This window comes from Hevea brasiliensis, chromosome 4 (genome assembly GCF_030052815.1).
Source record: "Hevea brasiliensis isolate MT/VB/25A 57/8 chromosome 4, ASM3005281v1, whole genome shotgun sequence".
Lineage (NCBI taxonomy): Eukaryota > Viridiplantae > Streptophyta > Magnoliopsida > Malpighiales > Euphorbiaceae > Hevea > Hevea brasiliensis.
The window spans coordinates 5,347,768-5,369,377 of NC_079496.1; the positions used below are offsets into that span (position 1 = coordinate 5,347,768).

A 21,610-nucleotide genomic window follows, 5' to 3' on the forward strand; every position below is an offset into this window, starting at 1 on the left:
AGATTCATAAAGCCCTATCTCGCTGAGACTGTGTTCATCAATGTACTTGGTGGCTAGAATTTTCTTTTTAGCAAGTGCCTCATAATTTTTCCTCATTTCAAAGTCTCTAAAAATCCATGGGTAAGATGAGTTTACCTAATTGCCAGATTGAGGGATAACTAGAGTTTTTTGAGACACTGTTGGTGAATGATGCAGAGGTGATTGAACCCTAGTTAGAGCTGAAGAGACTTGCGGTGAGATAGGACTTTGGGCTATAGAGCGGGTTTTGGCACTAATAGGTCATGGGGAAACAACCCTAGGCTGTTTAGTGTGCACCATGAAAGGAATAGTGAAGATTTTTGAGTCGTGCGGTTGATGAGATGAAAATGGAATGAGATGGCTAGGGTAAAAGTTTAAGTGGTGACATACCTAGGGTCTGACATGAGGCATGTTGGGAATAGTTGGGGGGTGACATGCCCTATGTGATTTGGTGTAAGATGAATAACATGAGGCATGTACATGAGGCTGTGCATGAGGCATGTGAGACCCCTTGAAACTCTCGGCAGGTTTTACATTTTTAGCAATTTAAAGTGCTAAGAACATGTTTTGGTGGTGACACTACCCCCAGCATACATCATGTTGAACCTAGTGCTAAATGACTTGATATACAACCCAAAAATATGATCCTAAACACATTAAAACCAAACCCAAAACACAATTTACACAAAAATTTCACTCAAAATCCAATTGAAACCCAATTAATCACTGAGAATAATTAAAATCCATCAACCCACCAAACAAAAACTAAAACATTATTCAAGTAATATTCACATTAACAATCATACCACAAGGAATAACACCCAAATTCAACCCCAAACTTATCATTAATAATTCATGAACAAGGAATAAAATTCTGCTGCAGACACTGTTCACATGACTAAATTTCTACAGAATTGTATCATGAAATTTCACAAAATATCCAATGGCAAATATGTCAATCTCAGTGCAATACATCAAACTTAATTACCCAAAAAGTAAAATCAAAAACATGTTGCTATTGATTACCATGAAAATTCCTATATTTCTCACCAATTTCCTTAAAATGCTACAACAAAAATGGCCTTTTCACTCCACCATGTTGCTGCAATCAGGCATAAAACTTAAATTAGTTTAGATTTGACGTTGTTAAGAACAATGTACATCATGGAAGTCCAATATAAGGTTCAGCAACTTCCCAAACACTTATTTCTTTAATTCAGCATACACATTTGCTTAAAACTCTCCATTAATCTGTAGAAAGAAATTTTAATGTCAAATTTGAGTTCAATGGGGTAAAAAATGAAACAAAGTAAAAGAAAAATAAAAATTAAGTATAAGGAAAAAATTTTTAGTGCCTCCCAAAGAGCGCTAATTTTAGGTCATTTGCTTGACCGTCCTTAATTTAGTGAATTGGTGGATCATCGAAGAAACAACTTGTTCCCTTCTCAATGAGTTGGCCTGTGATATAAATCTTGAGCCTTTGACCATTAACTTTAAAAATCCCAAAATTTTCACTACAAATATCCACAGCTCCATGGGGATAAACTTTAATAACCTTGAAAGGACCAGACCATCTTGATTTCAACTTTCCAGGAAAGAGTCTAAGTCTAGAATTATACAATAGGACCAGGTCACCCTCTTTAAACTCTTTTGTTTTAATATACTTATCATGCCAAAATCTAGTCCTTTCCTTAAAAATCCTAGCATTCTCATATACATTCAACCTTATTTCTTCAAGTTCATTTAATTGAAACAATATTTTCTTTCTAGCACTTTTTAAATCAAAATTCAAAGTTCGGATTGCCCAATATGCTTTGTGTTCCAACTCAACTGGCAAATGACATGATTTCCCATAGACTAGCTTAAAAGGTGTAGTACTAATGGGTGTCTTGTAAGCTGTCCTGTACACCCATAATGCATCATCTAGCCTCAATGACCAATCTTTCCTTGAATGATTAACAATTTTTTCCAAATACTTCAACTTGCCCACTGGTCTGAGGATGGTAAGGTGTAGCTACCTTATGAGTAACCCCATATCTCTTCAAAAGATTTTCAAACTATTTATTGCAAAAATGAGATCGACCATCACTGATTGTAGCTCTTGGTGCTCCAAATCTAGTGAAAATAAACTTCTTTAAAAATTTCACAACTACCCTTACATCATTTGTAGGGGAAGCAATGGCCTCAACCCATTTTCACACATAATCCACACCTACCAAAATATATTTATTCCCAAAAGATGATGGGAATGGTCCCATGAAATCTATACCCAAAACATCAAATAACTCAATCTCCAAAATTCCTTGTTGTGGCATTTCATTTTTCTTTGAGATATTCCCCACTCTTTGACATCTATCACATCTCAAAATAAATTCTCTCACAATTTTGAATATGTGTGGCTAATAAAATCCAGCTTGAAGTACTTTAGTCACTATTTTATCCCCACTGAAATGACCTCCATAGTCAGAAGAATGACAATGCTCTAAAATGTTTCCTATTTCCTCTTCAGGCATACACCTTCTAACTAGACCATCATTACATCTCTTAAATAACAATGGATCCTCCCATGTATAAAATTTCACATCATGCAAAATTTTCTTTTTTTGTTGATAGCTCAAATCTGGTGGGAGAACTCCACATCATAGGTAATTGAAAAAATTTGCAAACCATGGCAATGCAGTAACAACAACTAGCAATTGCTCATTCGAGAAAAACTCATCAATTGGCAATTCCTCTTCATTTCCATCTTTACTCTCATACTTAATCCTTGATAAATGATCCGTTACAACATTTTCAGCTCCTTTTTATCTTTAATTTGTAAATCAAACTTTTGTAGCAATAGAATCCATCTTATCAGTCTTGGTTTTGCTTCTTTTTTATTCATCAAATGTCTTATGGCGGTATGGTCTGTATAGACAATCACTTTTGATCCAATCAGATATGATCTAGACTTTTCCACAGTAAATACCACAGCTAAAAATTCCTTCTCAGTGGTGGCATAATTTACTTGAGCATCCTCTAAAGTTTTGCTAGCATAATAGATTGCATAAGACCTCTTCTCTTTTTTCTGACCAAGTACAGCTCCCACAGCAAAGTCACTAGCATCACACATAACCTCAAATGGCAATGACCTATTTGGAGGTTGCATAATAGGGGCTGTTACTAGAGCTTCCTTCAACCTGTTAAAATAATCAAAACAAGCTTGGTCAAAATTATAAGGAACATCATGATTTAACAAATTTGTAAGAGGTTTAGCAATTTTTGAAAAATCCTTTATAAATCGCCTGTAGAAACCATCATGCCCAAGAAAACTTCTAATTCCGTTCACTGCAGTTGGTGGAGGCATCTTCTCAATCACTTCTACTTTGGCCTTGTCCACTTCAATTCCTCTATGTGATATCAAATGTCCAAGAACAATACCTTATTGCACCATAAAATGACATTTCTCCCAATTTAGCACCAAATCTGTTTCTTCACATCTTTTAAGCACTTTAGAGAGGTTAGATAAACAATTATCAAAAGAAAAACTATATACAGAAAAATTATCCATGAAAACTTTCATAATTTCCTCAATAAAATTAGAGAAAATGGCCATCATACAACGCTGAAAAGTAGCCGGTGCATTACATAAGCCAAAATGCATTCTTCTATATGCAAACGTGCCATATGAACATGTAAATGTGGTATTCTATTGATCACTAGGATGTATTGGGATTTGGAAAAAACTAGAATACCTATCCAAATAACAAAAATATGAATGTTTTGCTAACCTTTCTAATATTTTGATCAATAAAAGGCAAAGAAAGGTCTTTCCTAGTGGCACTATTAAGCTTTTTGTAATCTATGCACATCCTCTATCCTGTGACAATTCTAGTAGGTATCAACTCATTGTTTTCATTTTTCACAACGGTCACACCTCCTTTCTTAGGTACCACATGAACTGGGCTAACCCAACTACTATCAGAAACAGGATAAATGATCCTAGCTTCAAGCGGTTTCAAGAGTTCTTTCTTCACCACCTCTTTCATATTAGGATTCAATCTTCTTTGATGTTCTATGGTGGCTTTAAAATTATCTTCTAAAAGAATCCTATACATGCACAAGGTAGGGCTTATACCCTTAATATCATCAATGGTGTAACCAATAACTTTCCTATGTGCTCTTAACTCTCTCAACAATTTTTCAACTTACACATCACTCAAACTTGCACTAATAATGATAGGATAAGTTGAATTAGGCCCAAGAAAAGCATACCTTAATGGAGATGGAAGTGGTTTGAGGTCTACCTGTAGTGCTTCCTTCTCATCTAGCAAAGGTGGTTGTGCAACTTCATGTTTTAACTCCTCAACTTGCAAAACTTGATCTCCTACAACTTCTTGAGTAGCTTGCAAAATTTGAGCAAAAGCTGCAACTTCACGATTTTCATCATTTGTTGTTCTACTATGTACCAAACAATTCTCCAAAGGGTCCTCAGGATATCTTTTCCTAAATTCTTCTTCCACAATCTCATCAATAACATCCACCCTTAAACAAGGGTCAACTTCATGATGTTTCTTCAAAGCTTGATTCAAATTAAATTCCACCTCCTCTTCCCCAACTTTTAATATTAATCTACCATTCTTCACATCAATTATAGCCCCTGCTGTGGCTAAAAATGGCCTTCCTAAAATGATAGGTATATGAATATCCTCTTCCATTTCAAGAACCACAAAATCCACAGGAATGAAAAATTTCCCAACTTTTAAGGGTACATTCTCCAAAATTCCGACTGGATATTTGATAGGTCTATCAGCCAGTTGCAAAGAAATGGTTGTTGGCTTCAATTCTCCAACCTTCAACTTTTCACAAATAGAGAGTGGCATCAAACTTACACTAGCTCCAAGATCACACAATACTTTGTCAATACTAGTATCCCCAATATGACAAGGAATAGAGAAACTTCTTGGATCCTTCAATTTTGGTGGGAGCTTATTCTGCAAGAGAGCACTACACTCCTCTGTTAATGCCACAGTTTCATAATCTTCTAGTCTCCTCTTGTTTGACAAAATTTCTTTCAGGAACTTAGCATATGAGGGCATTTGAGAAATTACATCTGTAAATGGAATGTTGATGTATAATTTCTTCAAAACTTTCAAAAATTTCCCAAACTGCTTATCTAGCTTTGCTTTCTGAAACCTCTAAGGATATGGCAATGGTGGCTTATATGGTGGTGGAGGCACATACTTTTCCTCTTCTTCTTTTTCAACTTCCTTCTTATAGTTTGCTTCCTCATTAACTTCATCATGATTTGAAGTAAATTTATTCTTGTCTTCATCTTCTTTCTTCTTTTCCTCTTCTACCTCATCTTCCTTTTTATCTCCCATAATTTTCCCACTCCTTAAGATCACTGCCTTGCAATGTTCTCTAGGATTCTCTGGTTGACTTGGAAGTTTTCCTTGTGTTTTGCTGGAAGAGCTTGCTTGTTGAGCTATTTGGTTTTCTAACATCCTGTTATGAGTGGCAAGTTGGTCTATCCTTGAAGTTAATTGTTAAATCATTTCTCCTTGTTTTTGTTGAGCAGTTAAGAAATTCTCCATCATAGACTTCAAAATTGAATATTGGTCTGAAGATTGAACTGGTGGTTATGGAACAAGTGCATTTTGATTCCTTTGTTGTGGAAATCCAGGTGGTACTTTATTTTACTAAAAATTTTGCTGTTGTTGTTGAAAATACCTAGCATCCATTTAGGGATTCCATGATGTGGACATCTCCTTTAAAGATCCTTGTATCTCTCCCAAGCTTCATAGAGACTCTCATCATCCTTTGGTCTGAAACAAGTTAATTCATTTTTCAATTTTGTAGTCTTGCTAGGAGGAAAGTATTGAGCCAAGAAAGCTTGTGACAACTCATCCTAAGTAGTTATTGAACCCGGAGGTAATGAATGCAACCACTCCTTAGCACGATCCTTCAAAGAAAAAGGAAATAATCTCAATCGGATGGCATTATCTGACACTCCATTTATCCTTAGCATGTCACTAATTTCAAGAAAATGTGCAAGGTCCACATGTGGACTCTCAGTAGGACCTTCCCCAAACTATGATTGTTGAACCATTTGACAAAGTGAGGGCTTCAATTCAAAGTTGTTTGCTTCCACTCTAGGCTTTGTAATACTTGGTCTAAAATCTTCAAAGCTAGAAAAAACATGATCCTTAATTGATTTGTTGTTGTTGTTTTCCATAGCTTCTATCACTTGTTGCTCTTATTGTTGTTCTTACTGTCTTTGAATTTTGAGTTTAGATTTTCTTCTTTTAGACTCTGCTCTCAAAGCTTTAGTTGTCTTTTCAATCTCAGGATCAAAGATTAAATCAATTTCTGTACTTTTTGTTCTTCTTATATAAAAGATATGTACCTGAAAAATCAAAATAAGAAAATCTCAAAGTAAAATGATAAAGAAAAGAAATTAAAATAAAAATAAAAATAATAAAATGCCCAAATTAACCAAACAATCAATTGTCTAATATCAAACAAAAACAAATCTCCGACAACGTTGCCAAAAACTTGATTGCGTACTCCGCAAGTATACGAGTCGTTCAAGTAATAAAGAAAAGATATCATCCCACAGAGATTTATTGTTTGAGTACCAAACTATAAAAGTCACAATTATTTGGGCTATCGATAATGTGTACCAAAAATTAGAGTAAAAGAAGCAGCAAATTAAATTAGGAAAATAAGGAAATTATAATGAATTAAGCAATTAAATTTCTAAGCACTATACCAATTTACTAAAATTTCAGCAAGTAATTAAAGATTTAATTAATTAATGGTAAAAATTGATTCCAGAATTGAGGTTCATGAAGTAAATTTCATTGGGATTTGGATAGGCAAAACTAAGATTAAGGGAAATACAAGTTTGAAGGAAGTTGATTCTGATTTCCTTTTATTTCTCTTTCAAGCAAACTAAAGAGTGTTTTAAAGGAAACTAAACCTCATTCTCATGCGATATTTAATTACCAAAAACTCCTTAAGCTCTTTAATCAACTTGAGATTCCTCTTAACCCAGTAGTTTATTTCTAACACTAGGTGATTAAATTCATTATCTTGATTATCTATCATAGATTTTCACTTTTCGGTCTTTTAATCTAAGATTAAGAACAAAACCCAAATGGTACCAACAATGGGTATGTAAATAAGCACACAAGATAAGAATCAAAACTTATAGATACTAAAATCTAATTAAAACCAGTCCAAATCCACAAATGAAACTTAAATCATTACACCCAACTCTGAAATCCTAGGTATCAACTAACTCATGCTTGTATTTACAAGTGGTAAGTATGAAATAGAGTAAGAAAACATGAAAATAAGACTAAAAATAAAAGAACCCAAAAGAAGAGAATCTAAATCTCTGAAAATGGAAGCTGGAAACGTCACTCTGCAGGTGTTTTTCCTCCAAAAATGGCGTGGTTCCTTCTTTCCTTCCTCTTTTGATTTTTCTATCTCTTTCTCCTTTTGGTAAAAATGAGAATATGATGCTTATATATCCCCTCAAACTTTGCCCTAAAAATGGTCTCTAAAGGGATAAAGACAAAAGGTGTAAAATGTGTGAAAAGAGAAAATTTTTTCACATCAGCAAATCTGCCAACGCCATCCCACATGCCTCATGTTGATTTAAATTATTTTCCACATGCCTTATGTTGATTCGGAGGAGGAGCCTTTAGATTCTGCACGACCAGCTACATGGGGCATGTTGAAGCCCTTGAAACTTTCGGTAGATTTTGGAATTTTGTTCCAAAATCTTTGTCTACACGACCCGCCACACGAGGCATGTTAAAGTCCTTAAAACTTTCGGCGTGTTTTGTCCCAAAATCTTTGTCTATATGACCCAGTGTTGAATTTACATGCCTCATGTGGATTCCTGCTGGCAGACTCTTTTCTTCACACAACCTTCAACACGAGGCATGTTGAAGCCCTTCAAAATCTCGGCTGGTCTTCTTCCTTAGGCAAATTTTCTTCATTTTTCACACCACTTTAAGCTTCCAATTCACTTTGAATTTCTTCTATATGGACCTTTTTGCCTTTAAACCTTATTAAAACCTATCAAAAATATTAAAATTCCAAAAATCAAATATAATGAAACTAAAATTAACAAATTAACTGAAATAAGTATTAAAAGCATAAAATTACTAAAATAAAAAGGGGCAAAATAAATGCAAAACTACCCTAAAATACCTATATAAAATAGGTTTATTAATGACCTAGGTTCTACTATTGTGGAAGTAGATAGAACAAAGTACTTATAAGGAGAAGACAAGAAATCATAGGAAAGCACTTGGGAAAGAGGATAGAGAATACCTGGACATATAGTTGCTGGAGCTGCAGATGCTAAATGGCAATGGTAGTCAAGTAAATATGAAGGTTGTTTTCTGGTTCTGTTAGAATGTCTAGGTTCTATTTCTGCAGTAGAAGAAGGAGATACATGTTGTGAAGGTAATGCAGATGATGAAGAATTCAATAAAGAAGAAGGAGAAAAAAGAAAATCATAATCAGAAAGTGTGGTGTCTAATGGAAGTGAAATGGGAGGTAGAAAAATGAGAAGAGGACTGTGATTTATAAGGAAAAATTTATTCATAAAAAATAACATGTCTAGAAATGAAAATTTCCCTTGTAGAAAGATCAAACAAAATATTTCCTTTAGTGCCACTTTTATAGCTAAGAAAAAGACATTTTTTTGCTTGAGAATCAATCTTAGATCTATGGGCTGTCAAGGTAGATGCAAAGCATAGAGCACCAAACACTCTTAGATCATGTATATCTGGTAGAGTAGTATAAAGAATTTCATATGGTGATTTATTGTTTAGTAATGGAGTAAGCAATCTATTGATAAGATAGATTGAGTGTATAACAGCATATGACCGGAAAATTTTGGGCAAATTGGCTTGAAATAAAAGTGCTCTAGCAACATTTAATATGTGCTGGTGCTTTCTTTCCACTATAGCATTCTGCTGTGGTGTCTCAACACAGGTTGTTTGGTGCTCAATTCCTTTGGAAGAGTAATAATGAGGCATAGAAAATTCTAAACCATTATCACTTCGAATGACCTTTACTTTTGTTGAAAATTGAGTATCTACAAGAAGAACAAAAGACTAAAGTAAAAAAGATGCTTCAGATTTGTGTTTCATCAAGAAAAGCCATGTATGCCTTGAGAAATCATCTACAATATTGAGAAAGTATCTGTGACCATGAACAACAGTTACAAAAAATGGACCCCAAATGTCCACATGTACAAGCTCAAAAATTTTATTAGTATGAGTAGTACTAATGGGAAAAGGCAACTTCTTTTGCTTAGCATAATGACAAATGTCAAATGTCACAAACTACATTAGACAATGAAGTAACATCAGGATATTTGGTCTTTATTGCATTAAGTCTAGTAGTAGAATGATGACCCAATCTAAAATGCCAGAGATTGAATGCAGGATTGCAAGCTGAATGTACTACAGAAATAGAAACTGAATGTGCTGGTGGAGGTGACAAAGAAAATGAAGGTGTGGCAGGATCTACCAATGCATATAAAGCATCTTTAGCTCTAGCTGTATCAATCTTCTTCAAGGTACTCAGGTCCTGTATGAGACATTGGTCATGGTGAAAGATTAGACAACAATGAAGTAAGGAAGTGAGTTTAGTAACAGAGATAAGATTGAATTGAAATTGAGGAATGAAAAGCACATTTGTAAGTATAAAGAAAGAAGAAAAATGAATTGTGCCAGAAAAATAAGCTATGACTTTATTACCATTTGCAAGATTGATTGAGATTAGCCTAATTCTTTTATAGGTAGTGAAACAAGAAAGAGAAAAAGGTAATATGATCTATAGGTCCAGTGTCTAAAAGCCACATATCATGTTTTGTAGTACAAGAAAAGGTAAACACTTTACCTAAAGTAGAGGGATAAGAAATGGTGGAAGGAAGAGAGAATTCAGGGATGACTTGACTGAGGCTTACTTGGTTAACTAAATGAGAATCTAGAGTAGGAGGATACTATTGAATTAAAGCTAGCAACCTTTGATACTGATCTGGTGTAAAACTACAACCTGAATACTCATGATCACCTTGTGGTATATAAGAATCAATTATCTGCTCAACATCACCAGTACAAACATTATTAATCTTGGCATCATAATTCTTGAATTTAAAACCAAGAGGAAATCCATGCTTCCTATAACATGTCTCTTCTGTGTGTCTTGGTTTTCCACAATATGTACAAGTCTCATTATTATTCTGAGTCCCAAACTTTCTATTAGTTGTATCAGTGCCCCTGCCATATACATTCCTTTGAAAACCAGCTGGATTAGACTTATTAACAAGCACTTTTGGTTCAGTAAGTATTCCTATATTCATATGTCTTTCTTGTTGAACCACCAAAGAGAAAACCCTATTGATGGAAGGCAAGGATTCTAACAGCATAATTTGTGACCTAACATTGCTGAATTGATCATTTAAGCCCTTTAAGAATCTGATAACATAGTCATTTTCCCTATATTTTCTCACAGTAACAAAAGCTTCACAGATACATGGAGTTGCACAAGTACATTGAGGAATAGGGCGAATATTCTCTAGTTCATCCCATAAAATTTTCAAATGAGTAAAGTAATCTGTGACAGAATGTTCACCTTGCTTAAAACCATATATCTCTTCTTGTAAGTCAGAAATCCGATACACATCTCCTTGAGAAAACTGATCCTTAAGATCTTTCCATATATCTGCTACAACATCAATCCACAGGACACTTTGTGCTATGGACTGAGATACGAAATGTGTGATCTAAGAAACTAACATGTATTACACCTTTCCCAAACAGAAAACATTGGATCTGTGGCAGCTGGCATCTTGAGAGTTCCATCAACAAATTTTATTTTATTCTTAGACTGCAATGCCATTCTCATTGCTCTTGCCTAAGAATGATAGTTGGATCCAGATAAAACAGGAGAAACAAGAACTAATGCAAGATTTTCATTAGGATGCAAGAAATATGGATTCGAAGGATTTATGAGACGATCAGGAGCTGAATTTTCAAATTGAGAATTAGCAGCTTCAATTGCCATGAGTGCAAACCAAAGAGAAGCAAGCAAAAATATAATCAACTGGAGGAAGATTTAAAAATTGATCAAGAGGAAGAAGAAAAGAATCTCAGATGCAAAGAAGAACATCAGTTACCAAAAAAATACTCCGATACCATAACAAGTTTCTGGAAATGAAATTGTAATTCATTCTTGTTGATAGAAGACCCAAAGATATGTTTTTATACACCTGCTAGAAAAAAAAAAGTGAGAAAGAAAACTAACTGCTAACTGTTATATTACATCTTGAGACACAAGCTACATGTGCTAAATAATTCTAACAAACTATATTTTTAGAATAAAGTAATTCTACCTCAGTAACTTCTAGCTGAACTCTAGCTCTCAACTTCATTGCTTTTGCTTCCTGTGATATCATGCTCTCTTATTCTTTTTAGGACCTCCATCTGGTTGAAGATGCATCCTTTTCGTATTCAGGCCTATATCTTCTTTCTTTTGTCCTCTAAAGGAAAACATGATTTTGTGTATAATTGGAGGCATTCTTAGAGATTCTTGTGACCTATTTGTTTGTATGCCTTCTTGTCCTGTAGGAATTAAGGATTCTAATCGTGGCTAAACTTAAAGCAATACTTAAGGCTCTAAAGCTACTGCTGCTTTTACATCCATGCTTGATTTCAAATTTTTCATTGATAGTTGTTGAATCGAACTCTAAAAATATTGTATCTTGGGTGTTTTGTGAATGGCATTCTCAACTCCATCATTAACTGTTTGGAATCTTTTAAACATATTCCCCAAGAAGCAAAGGGGGTTGCAGACCTATTGGCAAAGGAGGGGCTGTCCAGGACTTGTGATTTTATTGCTTTTTTATGATTGAATTTCGACCAATTTGTTTTGTTCCGGTTCTTTTGCTTGGCAGCAATGCAATGTTAATGTCATTCTTGTTGGACTGTTAAAAATACGGAGCAGAAAAATTTTTGGAATAAGAGAGCAAAGTCTTTATATTTTCATTGCTTTATATAGACAATACAACAAAATTTGCTTTTACAAACAGTCAACACCAACTTCCCTTAAATTAAGCAAACATGTTACTTAAGACCATGCCTAAAACAAGTTGGTTCACTAGTTCAAGATTTGAACATACTTTTCTGTCAAAAGGTACAACAGATTTATAGCAACAAAAATCTAAACAAAATATTTTTAATGTGACAGCATTAGTGTCACTACTGCTGCATCTTCACTCCTCCTTGACACTGATGCTGCTTTGAACTCCAAGCTTTTCTCTCAAATCTTCAACTGACTTCGCAAACCTTTGGTTAGTATATCAAAGAACTTGATCTTTAGAGTCGCAATGGATGAGTGAACTTCACCTTCTCTTTCAACTTCCCTCAAGAAATGATACTTGATTTTTATATGCTTTGTCTTTCCATGAAAGACAGGATTTTTCACCATGGCCACAGCAGACTTGCTATCGATAAGATTTCAAGAGCATGCAACTCATAACACTTCAAATCCACTAGCATTTTCCTCAACCATATGGCTTGATTCATCACGATGCAAAGAAGAATGTACTCGCTTCGCAGTGGATTGAGCTATCGCTTGCTTCTTGGAACTCCAGCTCACCATTCCAGATCCAAGAGTAAAACAGGAACCTGATGTCCTCTTCATGTCATCAATAGAACCAGCCCAATCACTATCTGTAAATCCTTTTAACTTCACTTCATAATTCCTTCTATAAAGGATTCCATAATCTGCTATGCCCTTCAAGTATCTTAAAACCCTCTTTGCAGCTCTGAAATGACACTCACTTGGAGCTTGCATAAATCTTGAAAGCATGCTAATTGCATACATTGCATCAGGTCTAGTCACTGACAAATAAAGAAGGCAGCCAATAAGACTTCTATACACATTGCATCAACCTTCTTCCCTGTATCGATGATGCTTAATTTCTCATTAGGAACTAGAGGAGTGTTAACTTCTTTACAATTTTGCATCCCAAACTTGACTAAGACTTCCATCAAATACTTCTTTTGACACAAGAAAAAAACCTTGCTTTGACTGAGAAATTTCAATTCCCAAAAAATATGAAATTTTTCCCAAATCATTCATTTCAAAAACACTCTTCATTTCCTCTTTAAATTGATTCACCATCTCATAATTGCTTCCAGTGATCAACAAATCATCAATATAAATGGAAACAATTAATAAATCCCTATTTTTCTCCTTTACAAACAATGTAGCCTCATTGCAGCTCTTGATGAACCCCAACTTCTTTAGATGCTCATCAATTCTACAATACCAAGCTCTTGGTGCCTGTTTTAGGCCATATAAGGCCTTCTTCAACAAATAAACCTTATCCTCACTCCCTTTTTGAATGAAGCCTTCAGGTTGCTCAATAAAAATCTCTTCCTGCAAGTGACCATTTAAAAAGGCAGATTTTACATCCAGTTGAAAAACATTCCAACACTTATGAGCTGCAAGAGCGATAAGCAATCTGATAGTGTCAAATCTGGCCACTGGTGCAAATGTTGCTAAAAAATCTCATCCATATTGCTGAGAGTAACCCTTTACAACAAGCCTAGCTTTACACTTATTAATGGTACCATTAGGATTTAACTTCAACCTATAAACCCATTTAACACCAATGACCCTTTTTCCAGCTGGTCTATCAATAAGGCACCATGTATTATTTTTGCAAATCACATCAAACTCCTCCTGCATTGCTGCTCTCCATTCCTGAGATTTTTTCGCTTCCTCATAATTGACTGGTTCACTTATAGCTAGATTGCATCTATTATATACATCAGTCAAGCTTCTTGTTCCTCTAATAGCTTCATCATCAACATCTTCTGAATCATAACCTTCGCCTTCATCAGTTGCTTGTGGTTCTTGAGTAACATTGTCAATTGAAATTTGTTTGGAAGAGATAACAACAGACTTCTCCCAATCCCAAGAAGCTTCCTCTGCAAACTTGATATTTCTTCTCACAACAAGTTTTTCAGACTTCAAATTCCATACTCTATAGCCTTTTGATTGATTGCTATAGCCAAAAAAGACACCAACTTCAGCTCTTTCATCTAATTTATCTCTTTTCACCTCAGGAACTTGGATATAGCATAAACAACTAAAGATCCTAAGATGCTTAACAGAAGGCTTAACTCCAAAACACATCTCATATGGAGTTTTATCTTTCAAAGCTTTAGTTGGTAGCCTATTAAGCAAGTACACTGTAGTGTTGACTGATTCTGCCCAAAATCTTCTTGGAAGCTGCTTCTCAAATAACAAACATCTAGCCATATTCATGACTGACCTATTTTTTCTTTCACACACTCCATTTTGCTGTGGAGTATATGGAACTGTTAATTGATGAAGAATACTAGCCAATTGAAGACACTTCTCAAATTTATATGAAGTAAACTCAGCCCCATTATCTGATCTCACTACCTTGATTTTCTTGTTGCATTGATTCTCCACCAAAGACTTAAATCTTTGAAAGTTAAAGAACTCCTCAGACTTCAATTTTAAAAAGAACACCCAGCACATTCTACTGTAATCATCAATAAATAGCAAGAAATACTTGCTTCCATTAAGAGAAGGTGTCTTCATAGGTCCACACACATCAGTATGAACAAGCTGGAGTTTATCAGATGCTCTCCAAGCTTGATTTGTTGGGAATGCTTGACTACTTTGCTTCCCTTTTTGACAGATCCCACACACATCAATAGAGTCATACACAGCAGGCATATCATTCACCAAACTCTTATTGTGCATATGCTTTAATGATGCATAATTAAAGTGGCCAAATCTTCTATGCCATAGATTAGTCTCATCTAGGGCAGAGATAAGAGCATGCTTTCCAGTTTTTTTCCAATTCACATGAAAACTCCTATCAATCATTGCAACTGACAGCAACCTTGCACCATATTTATCAAATACATCACACTTATTATCATAAAAGTGCAAATTATGCTGCTTTTCAAGCAACTGACCAACACTAAGGAGATTTTGACTTATTTCAGGAACAAACAACACATCTGAAATAATTTTCATACCTGAAAAAGTCTCAACAGCAACATCTCCTTTCCCTTTTACTTCTGCATAGCTTCCATCTCCAATTTTAACCCAAGATGAATAGCTTCTGTCAAGAGTTGTGAATGACTTTGCATTGGGGGTCATGTGGTGTGTACATCCACTATCAATTAGCCATGATTCTGGACTTTGTGCTGCACATTTTCTTTCACATTTAATGGCCATAAAACCACTTTCCTCCATGTCAGATGTTTCAGCAACTTGAGCTTGCTGAGTTTGTTGGTCAGATTTGGTCTTGCACACTTTTTCAACATGCCCAAACTGCTTGCATGATCTGCATTGCACTCCAGGCCTATACCAACAGTAATTTTCAGAATGTCCCTTTTTGTTGCAATGTGTACAAGGCAGGTACCTTCCTTTTCTACCCTTCCCTTTGTTGCCTTGATAATCTTTCTTCTCATTTTCCTTTTTATAACCAGCAGGCTTCTTTCCTCCTCCACTTAACTGAGCTTTGCCCTTTTGACTAGCAAGTAGAGCACTTTCATTTATATCTTCAAGTCTGTAAGCCTTCCTCTGCTCTACAGCTTGTAAAGAATTCACCAACTCAGCTAAAGATATCTCAGATAAATCTTTTGAGTCTTCCAAGGAGGAAATTTTAGACTCAAATTTTTCTGGCAAGCTCACTAACACCTTTTCAATCACCCTCTTCTCTGTTAAATCTTCCCCAAGCAACCCAATTTGATTTACTATTTTCATGAGCCTATTAGCATACTCCTTTACTGGTTCACTCTCCTTCATTTTCAATAGCTCATATTCTCTTCTCAGGTTTAAAACTTGCATTTGCTTAGTCTTTTCACTCCCTTGAAACTCTTCTTTTAATCTGTCCCAAGCTTCCTTGCCCATATCACAAGCCATAATTCTTGTGAAAATTGTCTCTGTCACTACAGCATGAATGATGGACAAGGACTTGTATTTCTTAGCACTCTCTTCTGCAAAGTGCTTCAGTTGAGTCACAGTGGGGTTGGCTCTCAGTGGTGGAGGACCATGTCCAGTCTCCACTACTTCCCAGAGATCAAAACCTCTCAGATAGGTCTTCATTTTTATAGCCCAAAGCTGATAATTTTGACCATCAAACACTGGTGGTGGACCAGTTCCAAAGCTGCTGGCAGCCATAACAAATGGGGTTGAAATGGTTTTTGGTTTGTGTGAGGGAACCTGACTGGTTTTCTCTCTTTTTGTCACTCACTATTCAGGCCTCTCAAAGATCAGAGAAGGCTCTGATAACACTTGTTGGACTGTTAAAAATACAGAGCAGAAAAATTTTTGGAAGAAGAGAGCAAAGTCTCTATATTTTCATTGCTTTATATAGACAATACAAAAAATTTGCTTTTACAAACAGTCAACACCAACTTCCCTTAAATTAAGCAAACATGTTACTTAAGACCATGCCTAAAACAAGTTGGTTCACTAGTTCAAGATTTGAACATACTTTTCTGTTAAAAGGTACAACATATTTATAGCAACAAAAATCTAAACAAAATATTTTTAATATGACAGCTTTAATGTCACTACTGCTGCATCTTCAGTTCTTGTTTGGTTTATTTGGAGTTTTCTTCAGCTCTTAACTGCTTTACCATGGATGGTTGTTGGATTGTCTTGGCAGGTTTTCTCTGACTTTATTGTGTATCCTGCGTTGTGTTACCTTAGGGGCTTTCGCTGTTATCTTTTTGATTTGTTTCTGGCTCTTGGCTTGGTTGTATTGGCGTTGGAGTTCTCAAGAATTCATCTAGAACTTTTTTGTGTTCTCTAGTCCTTGCGTTGTTCGTGACTCAAACGATGCGCAGTTTTGGTTTTTATATATGTCTTAGTGGAATAAAATAACATGTCCAGTATATATATATATATATAATGGATATGTCTTTCGGCTTGTCAAGAGACAAAGCAATTACTTTTTTTTCAAAGATTAATTTTAATCTCACACGCATCTATATAATATTAAATACAATATCATCTTTTTACATATTTAAAGATGAAACTCAAGGTCAATAATTATATTCAAACTTAGCTGGTTTCCAACCAAATGCCAAATTTCGCTTATTTTACTGAATTGATCTTTCCAATATTAATCTCTACTTGTTCTTCTTCATGATATAAAAAATTGGCTAAATCCTTTCTTGCGCTAATTTTATTGGTTCTTGAATAAATTTACTATCGATGAGCACAACAGATGTTTAAGCATCATACAATTGATATTCAGAACTCACAAATCCATCTATATAGACCCAAGCTAACATTTATTTTCCACCAAACCCTAATCAACCAGCAAGTCAAAGATGAATTCTCCTCTCCATCTTCGCACTCCTCACATACGCTCAACCATCATCAATCGCTCCTATGCTCTCTTTCACTTCATAGCCTTGATGGCCCTGATCTACTGTAGACTCTTTTCTTTTCCCCTACCAAAACCTGCACTCCCTTGTCTTCTACTCTCTGCCTCTGAGCTCTTACTTTCTCTTATCTGGCTCTTTAGACAAGCTTTTCTAAGGGCACCAGTTTCTCGAACACCTCTCCCATAAAAGGTTGCCAGAAAATAAAGATCTTCCTGCTATTGATGTGTTCATTTGCGCCGCAGACCCCAAGAAAGAGCCGCCAGTGGAGGTAATGAAAACTGTTTTATCTGCTATGGCGCTGGATTATCCACCGGAGAAGCTCTCTGTGTATCTTTCAGATGATGGGGGATCTTCTCCAACGTTAAAGGGTATTAGAGAGGCTTGTGCTTTTGCTAGGTCTTGGATTCCATTTTGTAGAAGATTTGGGATCCAGAATAGGAGTCCTAAGATTTTTTTTTCAAGCTTGGAAGATGATCTTGTTCATTCTCGTAGTGTGGAATATGAAGAGGAAAAGGAGAAGATCAAGGTTTGAATTTTTATTTATTTATTTATTTATTTTTATAAAGGGATTAGGGGGGTGGTAATTTATATTACCATATTATATTGTGCATATTTGGTGCCTTCGATCTTATTATTATTATATATTATTTGTTAATTTGACACTGTAGGATGGGTCTGATGTATTGCTGACCTCTACCTGAAATTCCTTGAAGTTTTTCTAGTTGAGCCAATCACAATTGATTTTTGACTTTTTTTTTCTTATCATACAATCAATTGTTGATAGACTAAGGCTTTCTTAACCATTACTGTTAAGCTTTTGTTAAAAAAATAATAATAATAAATAAATCTTTAAATATATTAGCTTGAGTGTATTAAAATTAATTTTAAATTATATTTAATATTTTTTAATTATAAAAATTTTAAAATAAAAACATAAATGTAATGTTTCATTTTATTTATATTTTCTAATTTAATGTCTGACTGATTTAATATAAAAACTTATACTTTTATATTTTCTATTAATATAATTCATAAAATAATATAAAAATTCTCAATTTTGTAGTTATGAATGTTTTGAATTTAAGTTCTAATTAAAGCGGATTAATTATCTTTAAAAAAAATTCCTATGTACAGAAAAAAATAGTACAGGCAATAGTAGGCTATACTGTGTTCATCGCACCTATAAACTTTAAAGAGTACACTATGGAGGCACAAATTTGATTTTACAATGAACATTGTTACGCAGAAAAATTATGAGCAGTTTGAAGAGAGTGTGGAGAGAGCGGAAGAAAGTGAAGAAAATGATATTGATCATCCTCCAGCAATCGAGGTGTGAGCTAGTTCAAATGGCAGTACCTGGATTTTTAGTTCTTTGATGCAACAGCTACACTTTGTGACTATTCTTTTTTTTTTTTTTTTTTTTTCAGGTGATACATGATAAATCTGATAAGGAGATGCCTCTTCTTGTCTACGTTTCTTGTGAAAAAAGGCCTTATCAGCCACACCATTTCAAAGCTGGAGCACTCAATGTTCTTGTATTTCTCTGTTTTCCTCCTCTGTTTCTCTGAAATTGATTAGGGAAAAAAAAAAAAAATATATATATATATATATATGTACTCTTATGAAGCAGACATTACACAATTTTTTTGCAGCTAAGGGTCTCAGGAATTTTAACCAACTCGCCTTACATTTTGGTACTAGATTGTGACATGTACTGCAACGATCCAACATCAGCTAGGGAAGCAATGTGTTTCCACCTTGATCCTGAAATCTCCATCTCGCTTGCTTTCGTCCAATTCCCCCAGAAATCCCATAACATCAGTAAGAGTGACATTTACGATAACCAATTGAGAACAATATTCGTTGTAAGTAAATGAAACTCCCCCTCTGCCCATTAATCCCTGCATTGTTCAGAACTTTTAATGTGTGGCTTGCTGTGGTTATTTGTTTGTTCTTTCACAAACAAAGAGGTTGCTGTACAACAATTTTTGTTGATTGCAGTGTGCTGTTTTAGATAAGGTGGCCAGCTATGGATGGGCTTCAGGGGCCAATGTTGTCTGGCACTGGCTTTTACATGAAGAGAGGGGCTTTGTACGGTGATCTTCCAATGAAGGGGGAGTATAAATACTCGCAACTTTCAATTAAAAATATTAATATCCCATTTCAGTTTGCCTCACACTCCTCCCCTTAGCTATCTTTTGGGGTAAATTAGGCTAGACTACATTTTCTTGAGATAATATTAGAGTCTTTTCCGTCAATGTGGGGCCTTTTATACTATTTTACTCTCCAACTGTTCAATCTCAACATTTTGGGACAGGAGTAATCTGGTCCTTATAAAGCCTGAGCACTATTCCCTTGAGTTTGACTCAGCCACATTTCCTTTTTTTTTAAAAAAAAAATGGAAAAGAAAATTCACTGGAAATCTCCGGGTTTGGCAAAGCTCAGATTCCCTCTAATGGAGTTACACCAATGCAATGCCAGTTTAAACAACAATATTCATAATGTAGCTTGGGATCAAATTACAGAACCCATTGCCATGAAATTGCAGGATCTTATTCTGCTATGAAACCTATTCTCAATTTTTCTTACAAATCTTTGACCATGTTAAAATTATATGGTTTGATTTTGTTTGAAATGATTACACTGATCATGACGCTCACCTGATGCAGATCTAGAGCAGCTAAAACAGTCTTTTGGTCCCTCAAATGATTTTATAATGTCAGTTCACCAGATCAACCAACATAACATCCATGCCAAAAAAAAAAGAATCGTGGAGCAAACCCCTGCAAGTGGCTAAATTTTTAGCCAATTGTACTTATGAGAAACACACTCTTTGGGGTGCACAGGCAGGCACTTCTTAGCCAAATCTTGCCTCTCATTTTAGGATACAATTATGGTTTATTCTTTTAAATTAATACACTATGATCTTGGCTTGAAAAGCAGATGGGATTCTTGTATAATTCTGTGGTAGAAGATTACTTCACCGGTTTCATCTTGCACCGCAAAGGGTGGACTTCTGTATTATGTAATCCTTCAAAGCCAGCATTCTAAGGCAACGCTACCACAAATTTGAATGACACTTTAATTCAAGGAACAAGATGGAACTATGGGTTGATGGAGGTTACCATCTCAAGGTATTGTCCTTTCATTTATTGGTTATCAAGAATGTCTTTGTTTCAAACCATGTGCTACGGGTATTTTGCACTCCAGCCACTCTATTCCTTTCCCTTGTGGTGTTTAGCCACTCTGCCTCAACTTTATCTATGGAATGGCATCCCCATTTATCCCAAGGTAACAACCTTTTTCTTTTTATAAGTGTCCTCTCTTGATAGGACTTATGCTCTGAAATCTTGCATAGTTTCCCTATTTTAGCCTAAAAATTTGTCCAAGTATTCAAGTTCATGGTTTTTTATCTTCTCATTCATATTCCTTGGGTCTTTCTTGAAACATTTAGAGGAGGTTCTGTCCTCTGGATTCTCAGTCCAAACCTGGTGGAATGAACAACGAATCTGGATGATAAAGTCTGTTACAGTATATACATATGGCAGTTTAGATGCTATCCTGAAGTGGGTTGGATTGAGAAAAGCTAGTTTCGTGCCAACAAATAAAGTTGCTAAAGAAGGACAAATCACATTATACCAAAAGGGTAAATTCAGTTATCAAGCGTCAACTGTGTTACTTGCTCCCATGGTTGCTTTAATCATTTTGAACATGGTATCTCTTGTGGGTAGAGTTGCTAGAATGTTCATCCCTGGAACTTGGAAATACATGTTTGGACAAGTTTTCCTCACTCTTTACAATGTAGCCTTGAATTTCCCAGTCATTGAAGGGATGCTATTGAGGAAGGATGAAGGACGTATTCCATTTTCTGTAAGCCTCTTATCTGTAGTATTTTCCCTCGCCTTCTTGTATCTAGGATCCATAGCCCTTTAGTGTTCGTTCGATAAAATAGGCATTATCAGTTTTTGAGAATTATATTGTTGAATTCAAAAAATAAAATAAAATAAAATTGCAGACGAATTCAAGTATTAGATTAGTTGGAGTAATTCTGTAATTATAAATTGAAACCCAAACTTACTATCAGGTTCACACCCAAACCAGAAGACGCAAGAAACCAAAATATA

At 35.1% G+C, this 21,610-nt stretch overlaps 2 protein-coding genes, 1 non-coding gene and 1 pseudogene across 3 annotated transcripts; 2 read left to right on the forward strand and 2 right to left on the reverse strand.

Moving 5' to 3' along the window:
• Positions 1-2,800: 2,800 nt before the first annotated feature.
• LOC131179101 (uncharacterized) lies at positions 2,801-5,096 on the reverse strand. Its single transcript, XM_058144817.1, has 3 exons — positions 4,273-5,096; positions 3,935-4,107; positions 2,801-3,438 (listed from the first exon to the last, which is right to left on the reverse strand). Exons 1-3 carry the CDS (start codon positions 5,094-5,096, stop codon positions 2,801-2,803), a joined length of 1,635 nt encoding a protein of 544 aa, XP_058000800.1.
• Positions 5,097-5,747: 651 nt separating this feature from the next.
• LOC131179708 (small nucleolar RNA R71) lies at positions 5,748-5,854 on the forward strand. Its single transcript, XR_009148595.1, has one exon. It is a non-coding gene; the product is annotated as a small nucleolar RNA R71 (small nucleolar RNA).
• A 2,764-nt stretch (positions 5,855-8,618) lies between these two features.
• Positions 8,619-10,938, reverse strand: LOC131179102 (uncharacterized). Its single transcript, XM_058144818.1, has 5 exons — positions 10,839-10,938; positions 10,154-10,755; positions 9,376-9,618; positions 9,213-9,228; positions 8,619-9,121 (listed from the first exon to the last, which is right to left on the reverse strand). The coding sequence occupies exons 1-5, from the start codon at positions 10,936-10,938 to the stop codon at positions 8,619-8,621; spliced, it is 1,464 nt and encodes a 487-aa protein (XP_058000801.1).
• A 6,190-nt stretch (positions 10,939-17,128) lies between these two features.
• LOC110642113 (cellulose synthase-like protein G2) lies at positions 17,129-21,517 on the forward strand (annotated as a pseudogene).
• Positions 21,518-21,610: the final 93 nt, after the last annotated feature.